A 23,246-nucleotide genomic window follows, 5' to 3' on the forward strand; every position below is an offset into this window, starting at 1 on the left:
TAACCAACTCTGGATCACTCTACACTAGGACTTCTGGTTACATGAGAGAATAAACACCCTTGTTGTTGCTGTTGTTTGAGTTAGAAAGCATCACCAGTGACAGACTGAGTAAACAAAAGAATGAATGACTGACCACTAGCATAAGAAAGCCAACTCTCCTAGAATGGAGTTAAAGTCTTGTCCTGGAGACTTCAAAAATTGCTTACTGTTCTTAAGACACTCAAGGTGATAAAACAAGCAAAGTCTTGATAATCTAGAAGCTAGACTACAGTTATCTTATTTCTTATTATAGTTTTCTAGATAAACTGGACTTTCAGGCAAAAGCTGCACTTTGCAAGGAAAAAGAATCTCACTAGGGCTTCATTTAAAAACAAAGATAATATTCTTAGAGACATTTCAGAGTCAATACATATTTAACCCAATCTCCTAAATGTTAGCACGTGTAAGTATAACTTGGAGACTTTTTTAAAAAGCTGATTTTTGGACCTCACCTGGGGCAATTTTGATTCAGTGGGATGTGGTGGGATCCAGGAATCTGCATTTTAGCCAGTAATCTGATGTGGATTGTCTCAGAATACACTTCAAGAAACTCTATTCTAAAGCTTCCACTTTGTATATCTAGATCCTAACCACAAGAAATGATGTTTCACATAATAATCAAGGCAGCAGATTCAAGTGATGGAAAGATCCAGAAAATGGGAGCCATATCTGGACTTCTCTATTCACTAGACTAAGACACTGATCAGGCAAGTCTCTCAAGCTCTCTATGTCTGAATGTCCCCATTTATTAAAAACTCAGATTAACATTTCTCTGCATTGCCAGTCCTCAGACTGATTATAAAGACCAGAATGATCTCAGTAGTTGTTCTGTAAAAATATAATAAAATGCTCTTTGTTAGAACTCTGGTGTTTACTGAGCTCCTTAATAAGTAAAATTATTTGTGTTGTTTAGGGTCTATTCATTAAGCAAGAAATGAGGACTCACATTTTTAGAAAGAGTTATTACATGGCCAAACTGTAAAAGGGATATTGCTTAACTCCTGGTTAACCTGAGTAGTTGTTAACCAGAACATCCTATTCCTAAGCATTCTAACTAGGTTTCCATGGGAATAATACACATTTATTAACAATTTGTGAGTAGACTCCTTATCAAAGGGAGCTTCCTTGACTTGGGCAAAAATTAATGGGCCCAACAACTCACAGAACTGGAGAAATGATATATCTGATAAAGGACAGTATCTAAAGTACATAGAGAACTCCTAAAACTCAACAACAACAACAGCAAAACAAATAATCCATTCAAAATAGGCAAAGGATTTCCTAGATATTTCTCCAAAAAAGACACAGGAATAGCCAAAAAGCACATGAAAAAGATATTCAGCATCATTAGTCAATAGGGAAATGCAAATCAAAACCACAAGATACTACCTCACAAACATTAGGAGGACTACTGTCAAAAAAAACAAAATAGAAAGCAACAAATATTGGTACAGCAACTGTGGAGCAATACGGTAGCTGAAAAATTAAACACAGAATTACCATACGATCCAGCAAATCTACTTCTGGATACATGCCAGAAGAATTAAAAGCAAGGTTTCAGAAAGATATTTGCACACCCATGTTTATAGCAAAATTATTCACAAGAGCTAAAACATAGAAGCAACCCAAGTGTCCATGGATGGATAAACAGAGAAGCAAACTGTGATACCTTAAAAAATGGAACATTATTCAGTCTTAAAAAGGAAAATATTCAAAATCAAAATTATTAATAAGGTATTTTGTATTCTCTTTTTTGTACTGTCTTTGAAATCCAGTTCGTGTTTAACACTGAAAATACGTCTCAGTGTGGACTAGTCACATACCAGTAGCTAGTAGCTATTGTGTAAGAGCGTACAGGTCTAGCTGATTCATTTTTGAAACCCAGTGCAAACACCCCCTCACTATTTGATTTTGATCTTTGAATGTTCAAGCCTCTGTCTACATTCTTCACTCATTCATTGGTCAGCAAACACTGTCATGTCCACTGTGCACCAAGTATTATGCTAGAAAGTGGAAATACAGTCTGTGACGGTGAGAGACACCCAGAGATAGTTATGAAATAATATAAAAGAATCGTGACACTGAATGTTGTTATTTTTGTTGAGTCTCTTAAGGTAGAGTCCAACTCTTTTGTAACCCCATGAACTGTAGCTCACTAGGCTCCTCAGTTCACAGGATTTCCCAGATAAGAATACTGGAGTGGATTGCCATTTTCTCCTCGGGGAGAATCTTCCCCACCCATAGATCAAATCCATGTCTCCTGCATTGGCAGGTGGATTCTTTACCACTGAACCAACCAGGGAAGCCCCATGACACAGAATAGACGCACTCTATTTTATGGGCACCTGAAAGGGGAAGGACATGTAGTTTTAGAGGTGGCCCTGAGCTGACTTCAAGGACCTGTAATGTTAGCTCTGTGAATAGAATGGCAAAGGGCATGTCAGAGGTGTCAGCTTGAACAAAGGCCTGAAATGAGGGATGGCAACCACTAAAAAGTGCCTGTTAGGGCAACGGTGAAAAAAGTAAAGTGGGGAGGTAAGCAGAGCCAGTGAAAAGCCTAGTGAGTCATGCTTGGCTTCTGAAATTTAAAGAAAAAATCTACACTTCTTAAAATTTCAGAAGAAACTGTCTCTCTGCAGGATCGTGGGGTGGAATGCAAATGACACTGGATTTAAGCTTTGGCCGCTAACAGTCGCGCTCCTCTGGATTAGCTCCTCCAAGAGGGCAGGACCATCTGCTATGCTCACCACCCTGCCGCAGTGTCTGCAACACTGCCTGGCAGAGAGGGCGCTAGAAGTTTACAGAGCCGGTTCCTTCCTTCAGTCCTTTCCCCGAGTCTTCCCCTTCCGCTCAGTCCAGCGGGAGAGGGGGAAGGGCGCCAGTCCCTAGCCTGCGCTTCGAAAGTCCTCCGGAGTTCAGAGGCAGGCCTCACGCTTCTAGGATGTTTCCTCATCTATAAAATGGGTTCACAAGTACCCGCCGCGCCGGACTGTTGCGTAACTCAAATGAATTAGAGAAAGCGCCTGGAAAAATGAAAAGGTGCACTTCTTGGCCTCGAGGGTAGACTGACTTGACCTGTGGACTTCAAGGCCAGGTTTCCACCCTCCCTGATGGGCATCCTCGGCCAAAGTGCAGGGTGATCGATCCCAGAGCGTGGGACGCCCAGATCCGACACCCTGGGAGGTAACCCTACGCGTGACTGCTTAACGCGCCTCTCGAGGAGGCGCCACCTAAGGAGGAGGGGTGGAGGTTGCAACCGCTCCCCTCGGTGTTGTGGCTACTCCTCAGTTTCCAGGGCCTGGACGTCCGAATCCCGCTGCCCGCGCCGGGCAGACCCCCGCAGAGCAGAGCGCAGCAGACCACCCCCTCCCAGCGCGTCCGAGAGGAGAAGAGGGTGGAGCGGACAGACTCCCGCAGCCAATAAAATCAGCGGGTTCCTGGTCCGATCCCCGGCGCGGCTCGCCATTGGTCGCCACCCGGGTCTCGGCCCACCGAACCTTTGCGACCCGAGCCAATCGCTAGCCGGTGAGGGGTCCTTAGGCTCGCGGGGAGCAGGCGGCGGGCGGCTGCGAGTGCTAGCGGGCGAGCAGCCGTTGGCAACGGTGACTAGCGGCGCGAGCCCGCAAACCCCCTCCCCGGTGCGGCGCGCCGCCAGGCTCCACCATGGAGCCCGCTGTGTCGCTGGCGGTGTGCGCGCTGCTCTTCCTGCTCTGGGTTCGTGTGAAAGGGCTGGAGTTCGTTCTCATCCACCAGCGCTGGGTGTTTGTGTGCCTCTTCCTCCTACCTCTCTCGCTCATCTTCGACATCTACTACTACGTGCGCGCCTGGGTGGTGTTCAAGCTCAGCAGCGCGCCGCGGCTGCACGAACAGCGCGTGCGGGACATCCAGAAGCAGGTGAGCGGCGCCGGGTGGGGCGGGAGCCAGGCGCGAAGTGGTGCGCGGCGCGGGGCAAGGGCTTCCCTGACGCGCTGGCATTTGAGCGAGATTTGAACTATACAGAAATGTGATGGGGGGGGGGGGTGCTTCCTGAGAGGAAACGGAGTAAGCAAAGGCGTTGAATAGAACATTGCTTCGACATTTATGGAGTGCCTACTGTGTGCAGAGTACGTGCGGGCTGTCTGGAGAGACGCAAAGAATCGTACTGAGGTGGCTCTCACCAGGCCCAGATGATTTCAGAGGAGGATCGGGGCTTCAAGGAAGTGCACCTGGCGCTGGTGACGGGGAAGTAGCGGGAATGATCCGGGGAACGTGTGAGCGTCTGAGGAGAGGGGCGGAAGGTCGGAAAGTCAGTTTGAAGCTAGGTTGCGGGCGGGGGGTTCAGTTTGGAGTTTACTCTGTAGCAAGGAGCTTTTAACGTGCTTAGATTAGAGGACTAAAGTGACTAAAGAAGGTAGCACCACCCCAGGGTGTGGAGCCTCGCAGACCCTGCGCCAGGCGCTCACTCTTAAGAAGGCAGTGTCCTCCCCTGTGTCAGCGCTCACAGAACCCGTAAGCCTGCTGCAGCTCACAGCCGAGCCTCCTCCTTCTATGCCATCGCCAGAATGGACATCAGGCATGAACATCAGGCCTGGGCAGTTTCTTGGCGCCCTCTGCCCCTCCATATGTTCCTCTCTTACTGGCCTCAGGTTGCAAAGAGCTTCTGTTTCCTGCTGCCACCCTCACCACAGGTGTTGCAGCCTCCATGTTCTGTTTGCTGCTGGCTGAGTGCTGCCAGTAAGAGCGTGAAGACGAATGCGGAGAGCCATCGCTGGGAGGGATAGACCTTGGACCCGGTGGGAGCAGGCAGCATCTGGAAGCCCTTTACTCAGGCTGCCATGAATTGTGCTAGTCACGGTCACAGCTCCAGAGCCCTCCCTACTTTCGGTCTCAAATGCACCCTGTTTCCTAGGTCTTTCTGTGTGCTCAGATTCTCAATTTCCCTGCTTATCTCCCCTATCAGAGTATGAGCTTCTTGAAGGCAGACTGCTGATTCCTCTCTGTCCCATGAGCCCTGGCCCAAAGCAGTGCAGTGAGCACTTATGAACCTCAGCTAAACCAAAGGGCTTCCCCCGTGGCTCAGTGGTAGAGAATCTTCCTACAATGCAGAATCCCTGGGTCAGGAAGGTCCCCTGGAGAAGGAAATGGCAATCTGCTCCAGTATTTTTTTCCTGGGGAATCCCGTGGACAGAGGAGCCTGGCAGGCTACAGTCAGTCCATGGAGTCACAGAGTTGGACACAACTGAGCGACTAAACAGCAACTTTCGGGACAGGAAGACAAGGGGCATTGCCAGACCAACCCACTGCCATGGCCCTACCCTGGGCCACATTCTGTGCCACTGATGTTCAGTATTTTTCATCCTCACCGCAATACTGATAGGTCTTTATGAGGGGTTTTTTGCTTTTATTATTTTTTTGGTGGCACTTTTTCCTGGACTATAAGTTTCTGTTTCTTCAGTTTCTTCTGGTATATCCTTTTCTTTCATGCAACATCCTCTTCTGGTTTAAGAACAATCTGCTCTTTATCAGTAAGGATCATCTCAGTATGGCAGAGAGAATTCATGTTCAGGTCGATCCGACCATGAGCTCTGTAAGTCCTGAGCTGCATCTTGAGGCTCAATGACCAGAAAAGCTACATCTAAGCCCTTAAATTCACCATTACTGTCTGCATTTTTGAGCATGTGCAGTAAGGATATTCAGCACTCTTTTTGGGGCCACCAACCATGTGTCCAGCCCCACTGTTGGGCCTGGGCCCACCTATGAGCTTCACCATTGTAATGGCAGAATGGCACACACTGCTTCTATAGAGTGACATCCTTCAGAGACTTGGTGGCTTTTCGGATATGTATACCCTTAATGGCCTGGGCAGTTTCACAGGTGTTCTTAAAGTGAACACCAAGGTTCAAACCTCTTGATTTGCATGATTTTGTGGGGTTTTCTGGGTCAAGTAAATAATAAACCATTTTCAGAGGTCACCTCTGGCCACTTACCAGAAAAGGACCACCCTGGGAGATCTTGCACCTGTTCTACAGATGGAAAATATATTGAGACTCAAACTGGGAGTCATGTGCCTGAGATGGTATAGCTAGTAAATGGGTCTGGAACCCAGGTCAGCTCCATCTCTGAACCTGAACTCTGACATTGCTTCTTTCCCAATCCTTTCCATTCTGCCGTGGAGGTCTGGTTCTGTTGCCTCACACCTGGAAAGTGGTGATAACTACCCGACCAGTTGCCCGTTTCCTGGGTCCTGCCCACCTCTCTCTGACTTGCCCTGCCATAAGGGAGGTGCCACGGGATTGCCTCCCTCCCCCAGATCTTGGTTGGCTCCTATCAGGATCCATCCCAACCAGTGTTTCAGACTTGATGAACTCCACATTCACCTCATGTTCCCGTCCCACCTCCACCCCCCCAGTTCCCATTCGTGGCTGCATGCAACTCTCCCAGTGCATCCTGCCCGCCTCCAGGCTTGTATTAAGTCCTGGGGCTGCAGAGTTGGGCAGGGGCAAAGTCTGCTCGGTCACCCCCTATTCATAGGAATCCCTTCCTCATTTACACCCCTCTGTGCAAAACCTCTGCTTCACATGGGACCCTGGCCTCTGACTGCAGAACAGTTCTTCCCCATGTTGAACTTCCCCATGTTGCCTGATGAGTTTCAGTGCAGCCTATTCTAGGACTCTCGATTGCAAGTGACAGAAACTCAATTCCAACTAGCTTGAGCAAAAGAGGACTTTATTGACCCAGGTCTTGAAAAGTCCAGAAGTAGGACTTGCCGGACAGCCCAGTGGTTAAGACTCTGCCCTTACTCTGAGTTTCCAATGCAGGGGGCACGAGTTTGACCCCTGGCCTGGGAACTAAGATTTCCACCTGCCACAGGGTCTGGCCAAAAAACGAGAGAAAAGTCCAAGAATAAAAGCGGCTCAGACTTCACTAGGTCATCAGTCTCTGTCTTTCCCCCCAGCTGTCATTCTTGGCTCTGCTTTACTCTGAGTTGACTTCATTCTCAGGGAGGCTGTCTCCCTGCAGGGGCCCCAGCAGTGTCTGGCTTATGTCCAGCCAGCCTAGCAACTCCAGTAAAGTGAGAGGGCCTTTTCTGGAATCAGTCTTAATTGGCTTAACTTGGATCATAGGCCCGTCCCTGAACTGGTCACTGTAGCCAGGGGAGTGGAGTCAGACCTCAGTCATGTGCCTGTCTCTGGGGGCAGGGGGCAGTCGGTGTCACCCGGACCAAAGAGAGATGGGACTGTTAGAAGCAGATGAAGAGGACATGGATGGTCGCAGGTCACAGCAGCAGATGTCCACCTCCCTGCCATTTTCCATCAGCAAGAAGGGAATGCTTCCTCCCACGTTCCTCCTGAGCCATTTGTTCTGTGTGTTTTGTGCTCTGGTCACTTATAGCAGAGCTTTAGCAGAAGTTCTTCCCTCCGTGTCTGATGGTGAATCTGGCCTCCTTTGCTGGTTCCCTTCCGCTCAGAGTGATACATGAGTTAACATGCACAGATGCTTAGAACAGCACTTGGCACATAATCAGCTTCAGTAATGTTAGCGGTTACTCCGTTGCCTATTAATATAAGCCCGTTTATCCTTCCAGGCCTGAAGTTGGGTGGTCCTGATGGTGAATCTGGGCTTTGCCCTTTAGCAGTTGTGTAATGTTGGGCAAGTTATTTTCACCTCTCATTCTCTTCATCTGCAAAAGGAGGCGGATCATCCCAACCACCTGGGTTGTGAGAATTAAATGAGACAAGACACAACAGGTGCCTGGTGCAGTGGGGGCAGCTAGTAGATACTGGGTTGACCAAAAAATTTGTTTGGGTTTATGTGAAAGCCTGAATGAACTTTTCAATCAACACAATAGTTATCATTTGTGTGGTTATTTTTTCCAATACAACACCTGTCATGAACTTTGCAGTTAGAATAAATGTTTTCAAAGCACTTTGATCCTGCTTTCCAGCTCTTTCTTCATTTTGCTTTGTGGTGTGGCAACACTTTGACTTTTCACTAGCCGAGGAGAGTCCAGAGGGTAAGGCCAGTGGGCCTTTCATCATCCCATTCCTCCTGATGTCTGGAAGGATTCAGGCCTCAGTAAATGATTACTGACAAGAGAAGGCACCGTTCCCCGCCCCTCCTCCTGAAGGCAGGGCTATAAGCTGCCAGAGGATCCCTGGGAGGGCCAGCTCAGCCTCTGCTCATGTCTGCAGGTGCGGGAATGGAAGGAGCAGGGCAGCAAGACCTTCATGTGCACGGGGCGGCCGGGCTGGCTCACCGTCTCACTGCGGGTTGGCAAGTACAAGAAGACACACAAAAACATCATGATCAACCTGATGGACATTCTGGAGGTGGACACCAAGAAACAGGTGAGAGAAGTGGCATGATTCTCTGGCTCTGGGAGTGGGTGGCTTAGATGTGTGCATCCTCTTTGGTCTATCTGGCATTTCTACTACTTGAAACCGGTCTCTCAGAAAAGGGAAATAAAGACAACAGAGAAAGAGAGGGATATTATATCACAACTTTATTTTTAATCAAAGACAATATGATATCCAATAGTAGGGAGTTGTTATTTATGGTGTATCCACGTGATGGCATTTTGTTGTGGCTCCTTGTCCAAGTTATTTAATTTCCCTGTGCCTTTTCCTCCACCTTAACAGCTTTATTGACATATACTTGACATATAATAAACTGTACATCGAGTTTTTAGACATAGAACATGTATCATGTACCCTCTCTTTTTTTGTATGGCTTCTTTCACTCAGCATAATTATTCTGAGGTTCATCCATGTGTCAGAAGGATGTTGTTTTATTGCTGTGTAGTATTCCAGTCACAGTTGGTTTATCCTTTCACTTATTGATGGACATTTGCGTTGTTTCCAGTTTGGGTCTATTACAGGTAAAAGGGTGAGGAACATCTGGATATAGTCAAAATTGTTGTGTGGGCATTTGCCCTTTTTTGAGGTGAATTCCTGGCGGTGGAGTCGCTGGGTCATATGGTAGGTGTATGGTTAACTTTCTAAGAAACTGCCAAATTATTTTCTAAAGTAGTTGTAGCATTTACATCTCCACAAGTGTTCTAGTTGCTCCATATCTTTGTAAACTTGGTATAGTTCATTTTAGCCATTCAATTGTTGTAGGTATCTTAGTGTGAGTTTTAACTGACTAATGAATGATGTTGGGCATCTCTTCATGTGCATATTTGCTGTTTATATGCCTGTGGTGAAGTACTTGTTCAAGTTTTTTGCTAAAAATTTTTAATTGGGTTGTTTGTTTCCTTACTATGTATTCTAGAAACAAGACTTTCATCAGATATACAGTTTGCATATATTTTCCCCTGGTGTTTGGCTTGTCTTTTGAAAACCAGAAGTTGTTTTAATTTTGATGAAGTCCAGTTTAGTAATTTCTTTTATAGATTGTGCTTTTAATGTTTTATTTAAAAAATCTTTCCCTACTCCATCCATGTCTCAAAGGTTTTCTCTTCTGTTTCCTTCCAGAAGTATTATATTTTTAGGGTTTACGCTTAGAACTATGATTTGTTTTGAGTTAATTTTTGCATTTGATATGAGATATGGGTCCAAGATTTTTTTTTGCACGTGGATTTCTAATTGTTCCAGCTTCTTTTGGAGAAAGACAATCCTTTCTCCACTGAACTGCGTTTGCACCTTTGCTGAAATCAGTTGTCTGTATTTACAGGTCTTTTTCTGAACTCTGCTGTTCTGTTGATCTATTTGCCTATCTGTATGCCAGGAACACATTGTCTTGAATACTATAGCTTTATATTAGTAAGTCCAAAATAATGAGTTGGGAAGTATTCCTTCCTTTTCACTTTTCTGGAGGAGTTTATATAGAATTGGTTTTGTTTATTTAAAAGTCAATGGAATTAACCAGCGAAGCCCTCTAAGCCTGGAATTCTCTTTGCAAGCAAGTTTTTAACTACAAATTAAGTTTTTAAAAATAGATATAGGGCTCTTCAATTTATTTGTTTCTTCTTGGTGAGCTTTGGCAGTTTGTGTCTCTGAAGGTATTTGTCCATTTCATTGAGTTGCATAGTTGATTGACATAAAGTTATTCGTAATATTCCCTTACTGTCTTGTGGGCATGTATAGAATCTGTGGTGATGTTATGTCTTTTATTTCTGATACTGATCATTTGTGTCTGCTCCCTTTTCTTCCTTAGCAGTCTAACTAGAAGTTAATCAATTTTACTGATCATCTCAAAGAACCAGCTTTCGGTTCCACTGATTTTCTCTCTCTCTCTTTTTTGGTTTTCTATTTCATTGACTTCCGCTTTGGTCTTTGTTAATTTCTTATGCTAACTTTGGGTTTAATTTTACTCTTCTTTGTCTAGTTTTCTAAGGTAACAGCTAAGGTCATTGACTTAGACATTTCTTTATTTCTATTATGGATGTTTAGTGCTATAAATTTCCCCCTAAGCACTGTTTTATAGCTGTCCCCAAATTTGATATCTTACCTTTTCATTTTCATTATCAATTCAAATTACTTTCTAGTTTTGTTTTTGATATCTGCTTTGACCCAGAGGTTTTTTAGAAACATGTTATTTAGTCTCCAAATATTTAGGAATTTTCCAGAGATCTTACTGTTACTGATTTCTAATTTAATATAGTTGTCAGAAAACATACTTTATATGATTAAAATGCTTTTTGGCTTACTGAGACTTACTGTATGGCCTAGAATACAGTCTATTTGATAAATGTTCTCTGTACCTTTTTTTTTTTTGGATGTGTATTCTGCTGTTTTGGGATGATGTGTACTCTAAGTGTCAATTAGGTCAAGTTGGTTGATAGTGCTGTTCAAGTCTTCTATATCCTTATGAATTTTCTCTCTACTTATTCTATCGGTTATTGAAAGGGGGATATTGAAATCTCTGCCTGGGATTATAGATTTGTTTTTATCTCTTGCACTTCTTACAGTTTTGCTTGTATAATTTGAAGCTCTGTTATTAGGTATACAAATGCTTGGGATTTTTATTTCCTCTTGATTAATTGATCCCTTTATCATTGTGAAATTACCTTTTTTAAAAAATTTCTTTTATTGACGTATCGTTGTTTACAATGTTGTGTTAATTTCTGCTGACAGCAAAGTGATCCAACTATATGTATATATTCTTTTTCATTTTCTTTTTCATTGTGACTTATTAGAGGATACTGAATATAGTTCCCTGTGCTATACAGTAGGACCTTGTTGTTATCCATTCTAAATATAACAGTTTGCATCTGCTAATTCCAAACTCTCCATCCATCCATCTGCCCTGCCACCCAGTTTGGCAACCACAAGTCTGTCCTCTCTGTCTGTGAGTGTTTTTGTTTCACAGATAAGTATATATGTGTCATTTCTTAAGTTGAAGTATAATTGATTTCCAGTGTGTTAATTTCTGCTCTACAACAGAATGATTCAGTTGTGTGTGTCTCTATGAAAGTGAAAGTGAAGTCACTTAGTTGTGTCCCACTCTTTGTGACCCCATGGACTGTAGCCTACCAGGCTTCTCCGTCCACGGGATTTTCCAGGCAAGAGTACTGGATTGGGTTGCTATTTCCTTCTCCAGGGGATCTTCCTGACCCAGGGATCGAACCCAGGTCTCCCGCATTATAGGCAGACACTTTACCGTCTGGGCCACCTGAGAAGTCAGGCTGTGTGTCTCTGTGTAAATATATATATATATTCTTTTTCATATTCCTTTCCATGCAGGTTTATCACAGGATATTGAATACAGTTCCCTGTTCTGTACCATAGGACCTTACTTATCTGTTCTGTGTGTAATAGTTTGCATATGCTAACCCCAAGCTCCAATCCTTCCCTCCCCTATCGCAGCCACAAGTCTGTTCTCTGCATCTGTGAGTCTGTTTTCTGTTTCATAGATTTGTTTATTTGTGTCATAATTTAGATTCCACATATAAGTGATATCATATAGTATTTTTCTGACTCCCTTCACCTAATATGATGATCTCCATGTCCATCTATATTGCTCCAAATGGCATTATTTCATTCTTTTTTATGGCTGAGTAGTATTCCATTGTATGTATATCCAACATCTTCTTTATCCTTTCACTTGTCAGTGGACATTTAAATTGTTTCTATGTTTTGACTATTGTAAATAGTCAAATGCTGTAAACATATGGGTGTATATGTCTGTGAAATAACGAGTTTTATTCCTAGGTTGTATTCTTTGTTCAGAAATCTACTTGTCTAAGTGGCAGCATGGTGTATCTTTTTCCATCATTTTCCTTTTAACATATTTGTATCTTTATAGTTGAAGTGTTTCTTGTAGACAGCACATAATTAAGTCTTGCTTTTTATCTAACATGACAATTTCTGCCTTTTAATTCAGATTTAATACTACTTACATTTAATGTTATTATTGACAAGAGTTAGTTTAAATTGGTTGCCTTGCTCTTTGTTTTCTGTTTGTGCCATTTGTTCTTCGTTCCCTTTTTCTCTTTTTCTGTTTTTTTGGATTAGTGAATTGTTTTTATGATTGTTTAGCTCTTGTTGACTTGATAGCTGTAAGTCTTTGTTTTATTTTAGCAGTTGTTTTAGGATTTATGATGTATACTTTCCTTGTCACTATCTACTTCAAGTGATGGTATCCCATTTGATGTGTAATGTAAGAATCTTAATATGCTTCCATTTCTCTCCTCCCACCTTTGTGCTATTATTGTCATCCTTTTATATATGTTATAAACCCCTCACTACATTATTATTGTTACAGTAGTTATCTTTTAAAGAGATTTAAATAAGAAAAATCTTGTATATTTACCCATATAGTTACCATTTCTTCATTTTGAAGATTTACATTTCCATCTTTTTCATTTTCCTTTGGCCTGAAGAACCTCCTTTGACACTTCTTTTTTTAAAAAATCTTTAATTAGTTAATTTTTGGCTGCACTGGGTCTTTATTGCTTTGTACAGGCTTTTTCTAGTTGCGGCGAGCAGGGATTACTCTGCATTGCAATGTGTGGGCTTCTCATTGTGGTGGCTTCTCTTACTGTGACACATGGGCTCCAGAGCACAGGCTTCAGTAGTTGCAGCTCAGGGACTCTGTTGCCGGGAGGCAGGTAGAATCTTTCCGGACAAGGGATCAAACCCGTGTCTCCCGCATTGGCAGGCAGATTCCTAACCACTGGACCACTAAGGAACTTCCATCCTAATTGTTTTTAAGATGTGTCATTCAGTGGTGTTAAATCCATGCAATCGTCATTCAGGCACCACCACCATCCATTGCCATAACTCTTTTCCTCTTGTAAAACTGAAATTCTATACTCATGAAACAATAACTCCCTAATCTTCCCTCTCCCTAGACCCTGGCAACCACTTTCTACTATCTGTCTCTATAATTTTGACCTCTCCAAGTACCTCATGTAAGTGGATCATACAGTATTTGTCTTTTTATGACTAGCTTATTTTCCTTAGCAAAATGTCTTCAAGGTTTATTCATGTTGTAGCATATTGCAGAATTTTCTTCCTTTTTTAAGGTTGGGTAATATTCCACTCTATACCTGTACTACATTTTGCTTATGCATTCATTCATCCATGAACACTTCGGTTGCTTCTATCTTTTAGCTATTATGAGTAATGCCGCTATGTACATGGGTGTAGAAATATCATTTCAAGACCCTGCTTTCAGTTATTTTGGGTATATGCCCAGAAGTGGAATTGCTGGCTCACTTGGCAGTTCTATTTTTAATTTTTTAAGGAATGGCTGCACTGTTTTCCATAGTGCTTTCTCCATTTAACATCCCTACCAAGAGTGCACAAGGGTTTTAATTTTTCTAAATCCTTACCAGCTCTTGTAATTTTCTGTTTTTGTTTTGTATTTAATAATAAATAGCCATCCTAATGGCTATGAGGTTGCCTTCATTTCTGAAAGATATTTTCAGTGGGTATGGAATTCCAGGTTGACTGGTCTTTTTCCTTCAGTACTTTGAAGATGCTCCAGCATCTTCTTACTTGCATTGTTTCTAATAAGAAATCTCTCATGCTTTGTATGTAACATATCTTTTTCCTTTGACTGCTTTTAAGATTTTCTCTTTGTAACTAGTTTTAAGCAATTATTATGAAGTGTCATGGTATAGTTTTCTTCATAATTCTTGTGCTTGGGAGCCATATAATTTTTCATCATATTTGAAAATTCAAGGGTCATTATTTCTTTAAGTAGTTTTTCTTTCTCTTCCTCTCTCCTTTGAGGACTGCTATTACACATAAATTGGGCCAGTTGAAGTTGTTTCATAGCTTAGCTCACTGATACGCTGTTCATAAAAGTTTTTTTTTCACCCACTGTATATTTCATTTTGGACAATTTCTATTGCTGTGTATTTAAATTCACTGCTCTTCTTCTCCAGTGTCTTAATTTGCCATCAATCCTAACCAGTGTATTTTTCATCTCTGACATTGTGGTTTTCATTTCTAGAAGTTTGATTTGGATCTTTTTACTGCCTTTTAAATGTCTCTACTTAACTTTTTGAACATAAGGATTATAGTCATAATTATTTTAATGCCCTTATTTTGCTGATTATAACATCTTTCAATTCGGGGTCTGTTTTATTGACATTGATTATTCCCCTCACGATGGGTCGAAATTTCCTGCCTCTCTGCATGGCTAGTGAACTTTGATTGGATTCTAGACATCATGGATTTTCCCTTGTTGGGTGCTGGATGTTTCTGTACCCTGTAAATCTTCCCGAGTTTTGCTCTGAGATATAGCCAAGTTACTGGGAAAGAGTTTGACCTAGTTGGGTATTGAGTTTCCAGGTGGGGTTGAAGCAGTGTGTAATCTAGGGCAATGATTCCCTGCTGCCGAGGCAAGACCCTTAGAAATACTCTACCCATTGCCCTAAGAGTCATAAAGCTCTCCAGTCTGACTGTGGGAATGAAGAGTATTTCCTGCCCTGTGTGAGCCCCGGCTCTGTCACCTTCCAGGCTCTTCCCCTGGCCTCAACCTTGGGTCATTTCCTCCTGGGTACCCATCAGTTCTCAGCTGGATGCTCAGTAGGCCCTTTGGCAGTACTTCAGAGTTTTCTCTCTGCCGTTCTCTCCTCCCCAGCACTCTGTCCTGCAGACTCTACTCACCTGGGTCTTACCGGGCCCTCAACTCAGAGTCCACAGGACTCCCCATCCCTGTTCTGCCTAACTCCTGTGGCTAGCTGGGGCAGCCACAGAACTCACCCTGTTTATTTCCTGTCTCATAGAGATCATTCATTTCATTGCCTGATATTCACTATGTTGAAAGCTCCTATTTCATTTATTTTGTCCTTTTTTTTCCAGGCAGTAGGGTTAAACTAGTTCTTTTGCTCCATCTTGACAGAAGCAGAAGACCACCTGATGACATATTCATGTGTCTGTTTTTTGTTTGTTTGTTTGTTTTAAGTGTAAAAGTCTGTTTTTATGGTGACACAGGCAAAATTATTTAAGTCAACAAATTTTTAAGGAATTTCACATGGTCTGATTTTTTCTATTGCCAATCACCTTGGTTCTTCCAGTGTCTGAGTCATAATCTTCAAGATAGCCTTTTCAAAAATAATTTTTGCTCAACCCACAGTTTTCATGTCAGTCAGTCCACAATTCTTTTAGTTGGGCTTCTTTGATCTCCAATGGAATGTGGATACACTTCAGAATTCCCCTACTGCAGCCTTTGTGATCCAGTTTCCTCAAGCAGCTTGACTTCCCTGGTGGTTCAGACGGTAAAGCGTCTGCCTATAATGTAGGAGACCTGGATTCGATCCCTGGGTCAGGAAGATGCCCTAGAGAAGGAAATAGCAACCCACTCCAGTACTCTTGCCTGGAAAATCCCGTGGACGGAGAAGCCTGGTAGGCTATAGGCCATGAGGTTGCAAAGAGTCGGACACAACTGAGTGACTTCACTTTCACTTTTCACTTTCCTCAGGCAGCTTACTTTAAGACCATGTTTAGGGTCAGAAGAGATGGATCTGCCTCAAAGGTTGTATCAAACTGAACAGTGTAAAAAATTATGGGAATGCTGTATCAGTAGAAATACCAGGTCTAACATGAACAGAGCCAACTAAACCAGTGATGTCAGATACTGAATTAATATTGTACTGTCCTTTGAACAAAAATTGTGTTTTCCAGGGAGGGGGGTTTGGGATGGGGAATATGTGTAACTCTATGGCTGATTCATGTCAATGTATGACAAAACCCACTGAAATGTGAAGTAATTAGCCTCCAACTAATAAAATAAAATTTTAAAAAAATTGTGTTTTCCAGAAGCATTTAATGACAAGGAATGATGTCACAGTATAGAATTAATTTTTTTAGAAAAAGGCAAAAAAGTCTATGTTAGAAGTGTGTTTGTGTGTGTGCTGTATTAAAACAAAATAGCAATATAGATATGCATGGAAAAATATTGAAAGGAGATATAGTCAGTATTAAAATTGCTACTTGAAAGAACTAGGATTAATGATTTTTATCTTCTTTGTGTATGCTGTTTCTTCCAAATAAATGAGTATTTCTTCTTCTAGAAGAAAAATAAACTAAGTATTAAGTATAAAGATTAAATTATAAATAAATATAAAAGTATAAAAATTAAACCCTAGCAAACCCAGTGCCAGAGACCCCATTCAATGAAGTTAGAGGTTGTGGAATGCTCTAGAAAGAGGCTGTAGAGGCCATACAGGGATCCCCATGTTGATTGTTTGGGAAGATCTGGGACAACACCTTCTGCAGACAGAATCCCTCATTCAGCCTGACAGCTTCCTTGTGACCCAGGGTCTCGCTTCTGTGTCAATAGATTGTCCGAGTGGAGCCCTTGGTGACCATGGGTCAGGTGACCGCCCTGCTGACCTCCATTGGCTGGACTCTGCCTGTGTTGCCTGAGCTGGATGACCTCACAGTGGGTAAGCCCTCAGACAGCCCTAGCATCAGAGCTGAGGGACCTCGGCCCACCTTCCATCCCATCTGTGACGGAAGTCACCCTGTCTCATCTCGCCCAGCTCCAAAGTCCGGGTACACACTGCCTGCCAGTATGTGTCTGAACCCCTTATGTTATCAGACAGCACTTTTCAATCTCTGGTTCAAACCTGCTTCCCTATAACGTGCACCCATTGTTCCAGTTCTGCCCTGTGGAACACACAGAGCAAGTCTAGTCTCTCCTTTCATAGGATTCCAGGTCCCAGAGCCTTTTCTTCTCCAAAGAAACCCCTTCAGGTCCTTTAGCTGTTTGCAAGAGTTTCCCCCACCCAACCAACCCCCCTTTCATCAAGGTTCCTATTGAAATGAATGTGTCTTAAGTTGGGTCTGGTCAGAGGTGGTGGTGTGTCTCCCACCCACCCCTCACCTCTAAGCAAGCCCTCACGCTCACATCTCAGCCCTTCCTCCTCTCTCCTGCTCTCCACATCCACAGAGATGGGACATCTCCCCTAAGATCTGCCAGCCCCGTTGTGCCTCCCTCATACTGTGAGTGTCCTGGGCTCCAGTGAGGTGTCCTAGCTCTCCCCCACCCCCTCCCAGCTCTGCCTGGCTAACACACGTGTCTCTGCAGGAGGACTGATCATGGGCACAGGCATCGAGTCTTCGTCCCATAAATATGGCTTGTTCCAGCACATCTGCACTGCCTATGAGCTGGTCTTGGCCGATGGCAGCTTTGTACGATGCACACCGGTGAGTTCAGACGTGGGGGACGTCCCCACCAGCCTGCCCTGGGCATTAAGGACCCCTGGGAGGTGGCCCCACTGGGGATGCTTCGTTTAAAGTACACCTGTCCAGTCTAGGTCTATATTCGTGATAATAACAGATTTCTATAGCCCCTGAGGTGTGCTCAGATACTGTTATAAACGCTTTATGTATATTAAACCATGTAGTTATTAAGCAATCTTATGAGGTGGGTACTGTTATTAGCTGGGCTTGTCTGGTGGCTCAGTGGTAAAGAATGCTCCTGCCAATGCAGGAAACACAGGTTCTGTTCCTGGGTCGGGAAGATCCCAGGAGAAGGAAATGGCAACCTATTCCAATATTCTTGCCGTGAACAGAAGAACTTGGTGGGCTATAGTCAATGGGGTTGCAAAAGAGTCAGACACGATTTAGTGAATAAACAACACCAACAACTATCATTAGCCACATTCTACAGATAGGAAACCAAAGCACAAAGAGGTTAATAAACTTTCCCCAAGTCACAAACCCAGTAAACCCCACGTGGCTGGGATCCAGGCCCTGCTTGTTGGGCTCCCATGTCAATGCCCTTATCCATGTCACCGTACTGTCTTGAAGTCAGGCCCAAGCATCAACACTCCATGCCGAGGTGAGTTGTATCGAAAAATAAGAGGGGCTTTTTTGGAGAAAAGAGGCAATTCCACTGCCCAAAGTAGGATGCAAACAGTTAAGGAGCAGGACAGGATCGAACCTTTAAATCAGCTCAGATCTCTCTGAGCATATGTGGGGGCCCCTGGGATGGGAGGAACAGTGTGATCCCTTAGAAACATATGTTTCCGAGAGTCACTCTGTTGACCTCACAGAGACCAGGGTAGGACCCCAGGCTTGAGAGCTCTGGTCTGAACAAGGTAGACCTCTTTGAGGATTCACACCAGTTCAGCGCGTTTCCCTGAACCCTCGCCTGGGCCCCGCCTTCTAACCTGTTTACCAGCAGAGAGGAGGCAGGCGTTGGTGAATTACTTCCCTGTCCTTGACACAGGTAGTTCCAGGACAGGGATTTAGCCCAGGCCCTGGGTTCTCTGCACCCCACTGCTGACGACACGCTGTAGTACAGGGTCCAGGGGTCAGATGTTCAGCGTGTGTCCACTCCGCTTCGCAGATGGAAAACTCAGACCTGTTCTACGCTGTGCCCTGGTCCTGCGGGACTCTGGGCTTCCTGGTGGCTGCCGAGATCCGCATCATCCCTGCCCAGAAGTACATCAAGCTGCGGTTTGAGCCGGTGCGCGGCCTGGAGGCCATCTGTGACAAGTTCACCTATGAGTCCCAGCGGCCGGAGAACCACTTCGTGGAAGGGCTGCTCTACTCCCTGGAGGAGGCCGTCATCATGACGGGGGTCATGACGGACGAGGCAGAGCCCAGCAAGGTAGGGCAGAAGGAGGATGGCCCGGCAGGCTGGGCAGGGAGCCGGATCCCCACTCTGACCCTGGCAGCCACCCTTTTCAAGGCTGCGAGCTGGGTTAGCCCACCTGGCTCAGCCCACCTGGGGTTCAGGCAGCAGCATCAGTAGTTGGCCATCTTAGGCAGTGACCAAAGCATCCACTTCCTCTGTCCCTACCAGCTGCCTGGGACAGGCATAATCTTTGATCCTCGCAATAACCCTGTTTTATAGATGAGACAACTGAGGTTCCAAGGGGCCATGTTAACTTCCACAAGATGACAAAGTAATTGATCTGATACTTCAGAATCCAGATTGACACTGCGTAATTTTTCTTTTAAGTTTTATTTTTTATTTTTGGCCACACCACACAGCATGCAGGATCTTAGTTCCCTGACCAGGGATTGAACCCGCACCCCCTGAAGTAGAAGGGCAGAGTCTTAACCACCAGACCACCAGGGAAGTCCCTGCTGTGTATTTTTTAATAATCATTCTTTGTCCATTGAGAAAATATTTGTGTCTGATGAGAGGCTTGGGAAGTATACAGAAGTAAAAAGAAAGGCTCCATGTATAAACATGACCCAAGCCAGCTCTTGCTAACTGTTTGACAGGTTTATTTCCTCTCTTTTCAATATATAAATTTTTTTTAAAGCCTTTACAAAGTCATGTAACAGTGTTGAAATATATAAAGAAAAAGTTAAAGCGCATGTCTTTACCCAAGCATGCACCCAGAGTAACCCCTTGTTAACACTGCACTCTTTGAGGCCTGTATATGTGCATGTGTGTGTGTGCAAACACACACTCTCGTTTTGTTCTATGATTTCCATTGTTGCCTGCAAATAATTGACCTAATTCATTGCTTCCCAATGAGTATTTATTTTGCTTAAAATGTTTTGCTCTTACAAATAAGATTACATTGAAGATTCTCTTGCATCTATCCTTGGCCTCTTGTACATGCATTTCTGTAGGAGTGAGTCCAAGAAAAGGAATTTCTGACCCAGGGGTCTGAACACATTGAGTGTTGATAAATACGACCAATGGCCCTCCACGAAATCATGTGTTTCTGTCCACTTCCAGCAATGCAGTGGTGTGTGAGAATACCTTTCTTCCACGTTCTTGCCAGTGCTGGATAGCATCACTCTTTCATTTTTGCCAATCTGATAAGGTTAAAAATAGTAGCTCGTTTTATCTTGCAGTTCTCAGGTACTTTCAACATTACCATCTCTTTGCAGTGTTTCGGTTTGTCTTCAGCTGTGCTCACTGGTATAAAATTTTTAGTTTTCTGGTTTAGTGTGATAAGCGTTTCTGCACGTCAGTTACATTGCCTTCATATTTAATGACTGCAGAAACATTGCAGTGAGCAAATGCCCTGTCATCTACTAAACCACAGCCCCATAATTGGAAATTAAAGTTGCATCCAGTTTTTCATTATTTTAATTAACATAGCAGTGAACATCTTTTGTCTGTAATTTGAGTAATGTCTTAAAGTAGAATTAGTACATCAAACGATAGGCCGTCTTAAGGCTCTTATCTCTCCCTATATACTTAAAACATTTTTAAAATCTAAAGGGACTCAAAAATCATTGGGTACGATTCACTCTCCAAATAAGGAATGGAGGTCCAGAGAGGGAAAGAGGCTTCTCTGAGGACACACAGCAGACCTGGGGCAGATTTAAATTTGGGTCTCTGACTCCTGGTTGGTTGTTTGTTACCCTCGTGCCTGCTTCTAGAATTTATCATCATCTGCAAACTTTGATCAAGCACCATTCCCACTAGTGAGCACTGGAGGATGAGGATCCTGGAGCAGGAACAGGACTTTGAACACCAAGCGCAAACACTTTGGTGCCCCCGGGGCATAACTGCGGGAGCCCAGGTTGGGCCAAAGCCCAGGCAGTGTGTCACTCTGAATCTGAACCTAGTCACCGGGTAAGGAGGTCTCATCCAGAGGTTTTCCCTTTTGTCTGAGGCACTCCCCTGGAGACTGCCAGTGGAGATAGGCTGAGGGCACAGACCAAGGGGAATCACATCCCACCTCCCCACCAAAAGTCATCTCTTTGATGTATTAGATGCCACCTAAAGTTGAGATTGTGTTCAGGGGGTCGCATAGCTTTGAAAATGTTTGAACACTCTGACCAGTTCCCTTCTTCCCCAAGAAGACCAGGGTTTTCTCCAGAGGCTTGCCCCGGTATCAGTGGCAGAGGGCCTGGGCCTAAGGCCATAGGCCTTTGTAAGTGTTCCCATGAACAAGACCCTGATTCCACATGGGAACTGGGCCGGGGGAGAATGGTGGATGCCAGAGACGTGTGCATGTGTCATCTGAGGAGCTCATCTCCCCAACCTGCCTGTTCAGCAGGCTGCCCAGGAATTTGTCCCTGCGTGCCAGGCACTGCCCACCCTGTAAGGATGTGGCCCGTCCACCCCGCGGGCCCTGCAAGGAGGCGGCCCATGCCCGTTTTACAGGGGAGGCCCAGAGATAGGAAGCGGCTTGTTATCTGAGTGCGCGGGCTGGTACTGGAACTCGTGTGGTCTCTCGGCTGCCAGTGGGCCGCCATGTGCCCTGGGAGACAGGCACCTTCCCGGGCCTCCCTGGCACAAATAGTTCCTGATGAGTCCTGAGCACCAGGAGCACCTGTGTCTAGGTATCTGCCAAGTGTCGGCTTCATCACGCAGCTGGTGCCACTGCCATGTATGTGGCCAGGCCCACCTGGGGTTAGGTCAGATTGCTGTGTTCCCGTTGGGTCTGACTCCTCTTTGCATGCACAGGTGGAGGCCAGCCTATGGCGACTTCCATGCTCTAACTGGCTTGAACCAACAGGCTCTTTAGCCCATTTGAGCCCAGGCTCAAAGCCTGTACTTTGTGGCCCTGTTTACTCCCTGCAGAGTGGCCTCTCAGCTGAGTGGACCTGCACACAGGGTGATACCTAGGTGGGCTGCAAGTGTTGGCTGCCAGAGATGGAGGGCACAGGTTGCCTGGCTCTGGGGTGGAAGGAACTGGCAAGGAGCTGAGGGCATTGAGAGGGGGTGGGAACTGAATACTGTGCCCCTACTGTGGGCAGTCACTGTGCTTGGCACTTTCTATATTATCTGTTTCAGTCTTTTGCCTGTACTGAAAATGAGGCTTGGAGAGTTTAAGTAACCTGCCAGGATCAGCCTAGTGCATTAAAAGTGGAAAAAGCAAATTGGCAAACAGCAGGAACAGGGTAATCCCATTTCTATAAACCCATGTGTGTGTGTGAAAATAAAACCTGATGAACACATATTAGCTTTCAGTAGTTCCCTCTGAAGGGTGAGGCTATAGGGGTGTCTCTCTTTCAGGTTACATATTTCTGCCATGTCTAAGGCTTTCACCAGGAGCGTGTTGTTGCTTTTAGAATCAGAAAAAAAAAACCTCATAGTTGTTTTTCTGTTTTTTTCCTTAATAATGCCCGCTTTCCAGAACCTCCCATTCAAGGTTCTCTGCCATCCAGCCCTGGCATTCTTTTGCAACAGGGGATGTGCTTGAGTCTTTGCCTTGCCTCTCGCCTGCCTTGTGGCCTCGGGTAATCTCTTTAACCTTGATGATTCTTTCTCCTGGTTAGTGAGACAAGGACACCTCTTTTGTGGGAGGTTGTGGAGGAGATAATGCATGTCTACAAGGTCATGGAGGGGGTAAAAAATGAACACATTGGGTGCTGGGGCTGCCTCCCTCAGGGGCGTTTAGCCCATGCAAGGCTTTTTCTGCAGCGATCCTGGCCTTGCTTACTTCTTGCTTCTGTTCCTGTCTTACCCTGTCCAATGGTCCCCTCTCCTCTGTGGCCTCCACTCTCTGCTTCCTCCTGTCCATTTGCTGAGCCCCAGCTGGCTGTTATCTCACCTGCCCCATAAAACTTGGGTGCCTCTCCCACCCCCAGAGAATGGGCCCAAGCGTCTGCAGTGTGTATGCATGTAATTTCGAACAGGCACAAAGATCTCCCACTAAGTATCTATTTTTAGTGCCATTTTAACATGTGAAGAAACAAGCTCAGTGTCACATAGCTAGTGGGCTCCTAGGCGAGGGCCAGGCCTCAGCCACCCAACCTGTGGCCTTTCTGGGCGGCTGCCCTGCCTCTCTCTCTCTCTGAAAGCATCGACCCACAGTCCCTTTCATGGGTGAATAAGCTAAGGCCCAGAGAAGCTTAGTCACCCCAGGGCACACAGTAGGTAAAGTTCTGAACCAT

General features: G+C 44.7%; 1 protein-coding gene and 1 non-coding gene across 2 annotated transcripts in view; one reads left to right on the forward strand and one right to left on the reverse strand.

Moving 5' to 3' along the window:
- The first annotated feature begins 2,938 nt into the window (after window positions 1–2,938).
- Window positions 2,939–23,246, forward strand: part of DHCR24 (24-dehydrocholesterol reductase) — a 30,898-nt gene continuing 10,590 nt past the window's right edge. The window contains exons 1-5 of the mRNA XM_065912231.1: window positions 2,939–3,933; window positions 8,211–8,366; window positions 16,759–16,864; window positions 17,509–17,627; window positions 18,775–19,038. Coding sequence (XP_065768303.1) covers window positions 3,703–3,933; window positions 8,211–8,366; window positions 16,759–16,864; window positions 17,509–17,627; window positions 18,775–19,038 — 876 coding nt within the window. The 5' untranslated portion in view covers window positions 2,939–3,702. The remainder of the gene's footprint in view (window positions 3,934–8,210; window positions 8,367–16,758; window positions 16,865–17,508; window positions 17,628–18,774; window positions 19,039–23,246) is intronic.
- Window positions 15,989–16,099, reverse strand: LOC136156430 (small nucleolar RNA SNORA8). The gene has a single exon (XR_010660984.1). It is a non-coding gene; the product is annotated as a small nucleolar RNA SNORA8 (small nucleolar RNA).

This window comes from Muntiacus reevesi, chromosome 1 (genome assembly GCF_963930625.1).
Source record: "Muntiacus reevesi chromosome 1, mMunRee1.1, whole genome shotgun sequence".
In the NCBI taxonomy this organism is placed as follows: domain Eukaryota; kingdom Metazoa; phylum Chordata; class Mammalia; order Artiodactyla; family Cervidae; genus Muntiacus; species Muntiacus reevesi.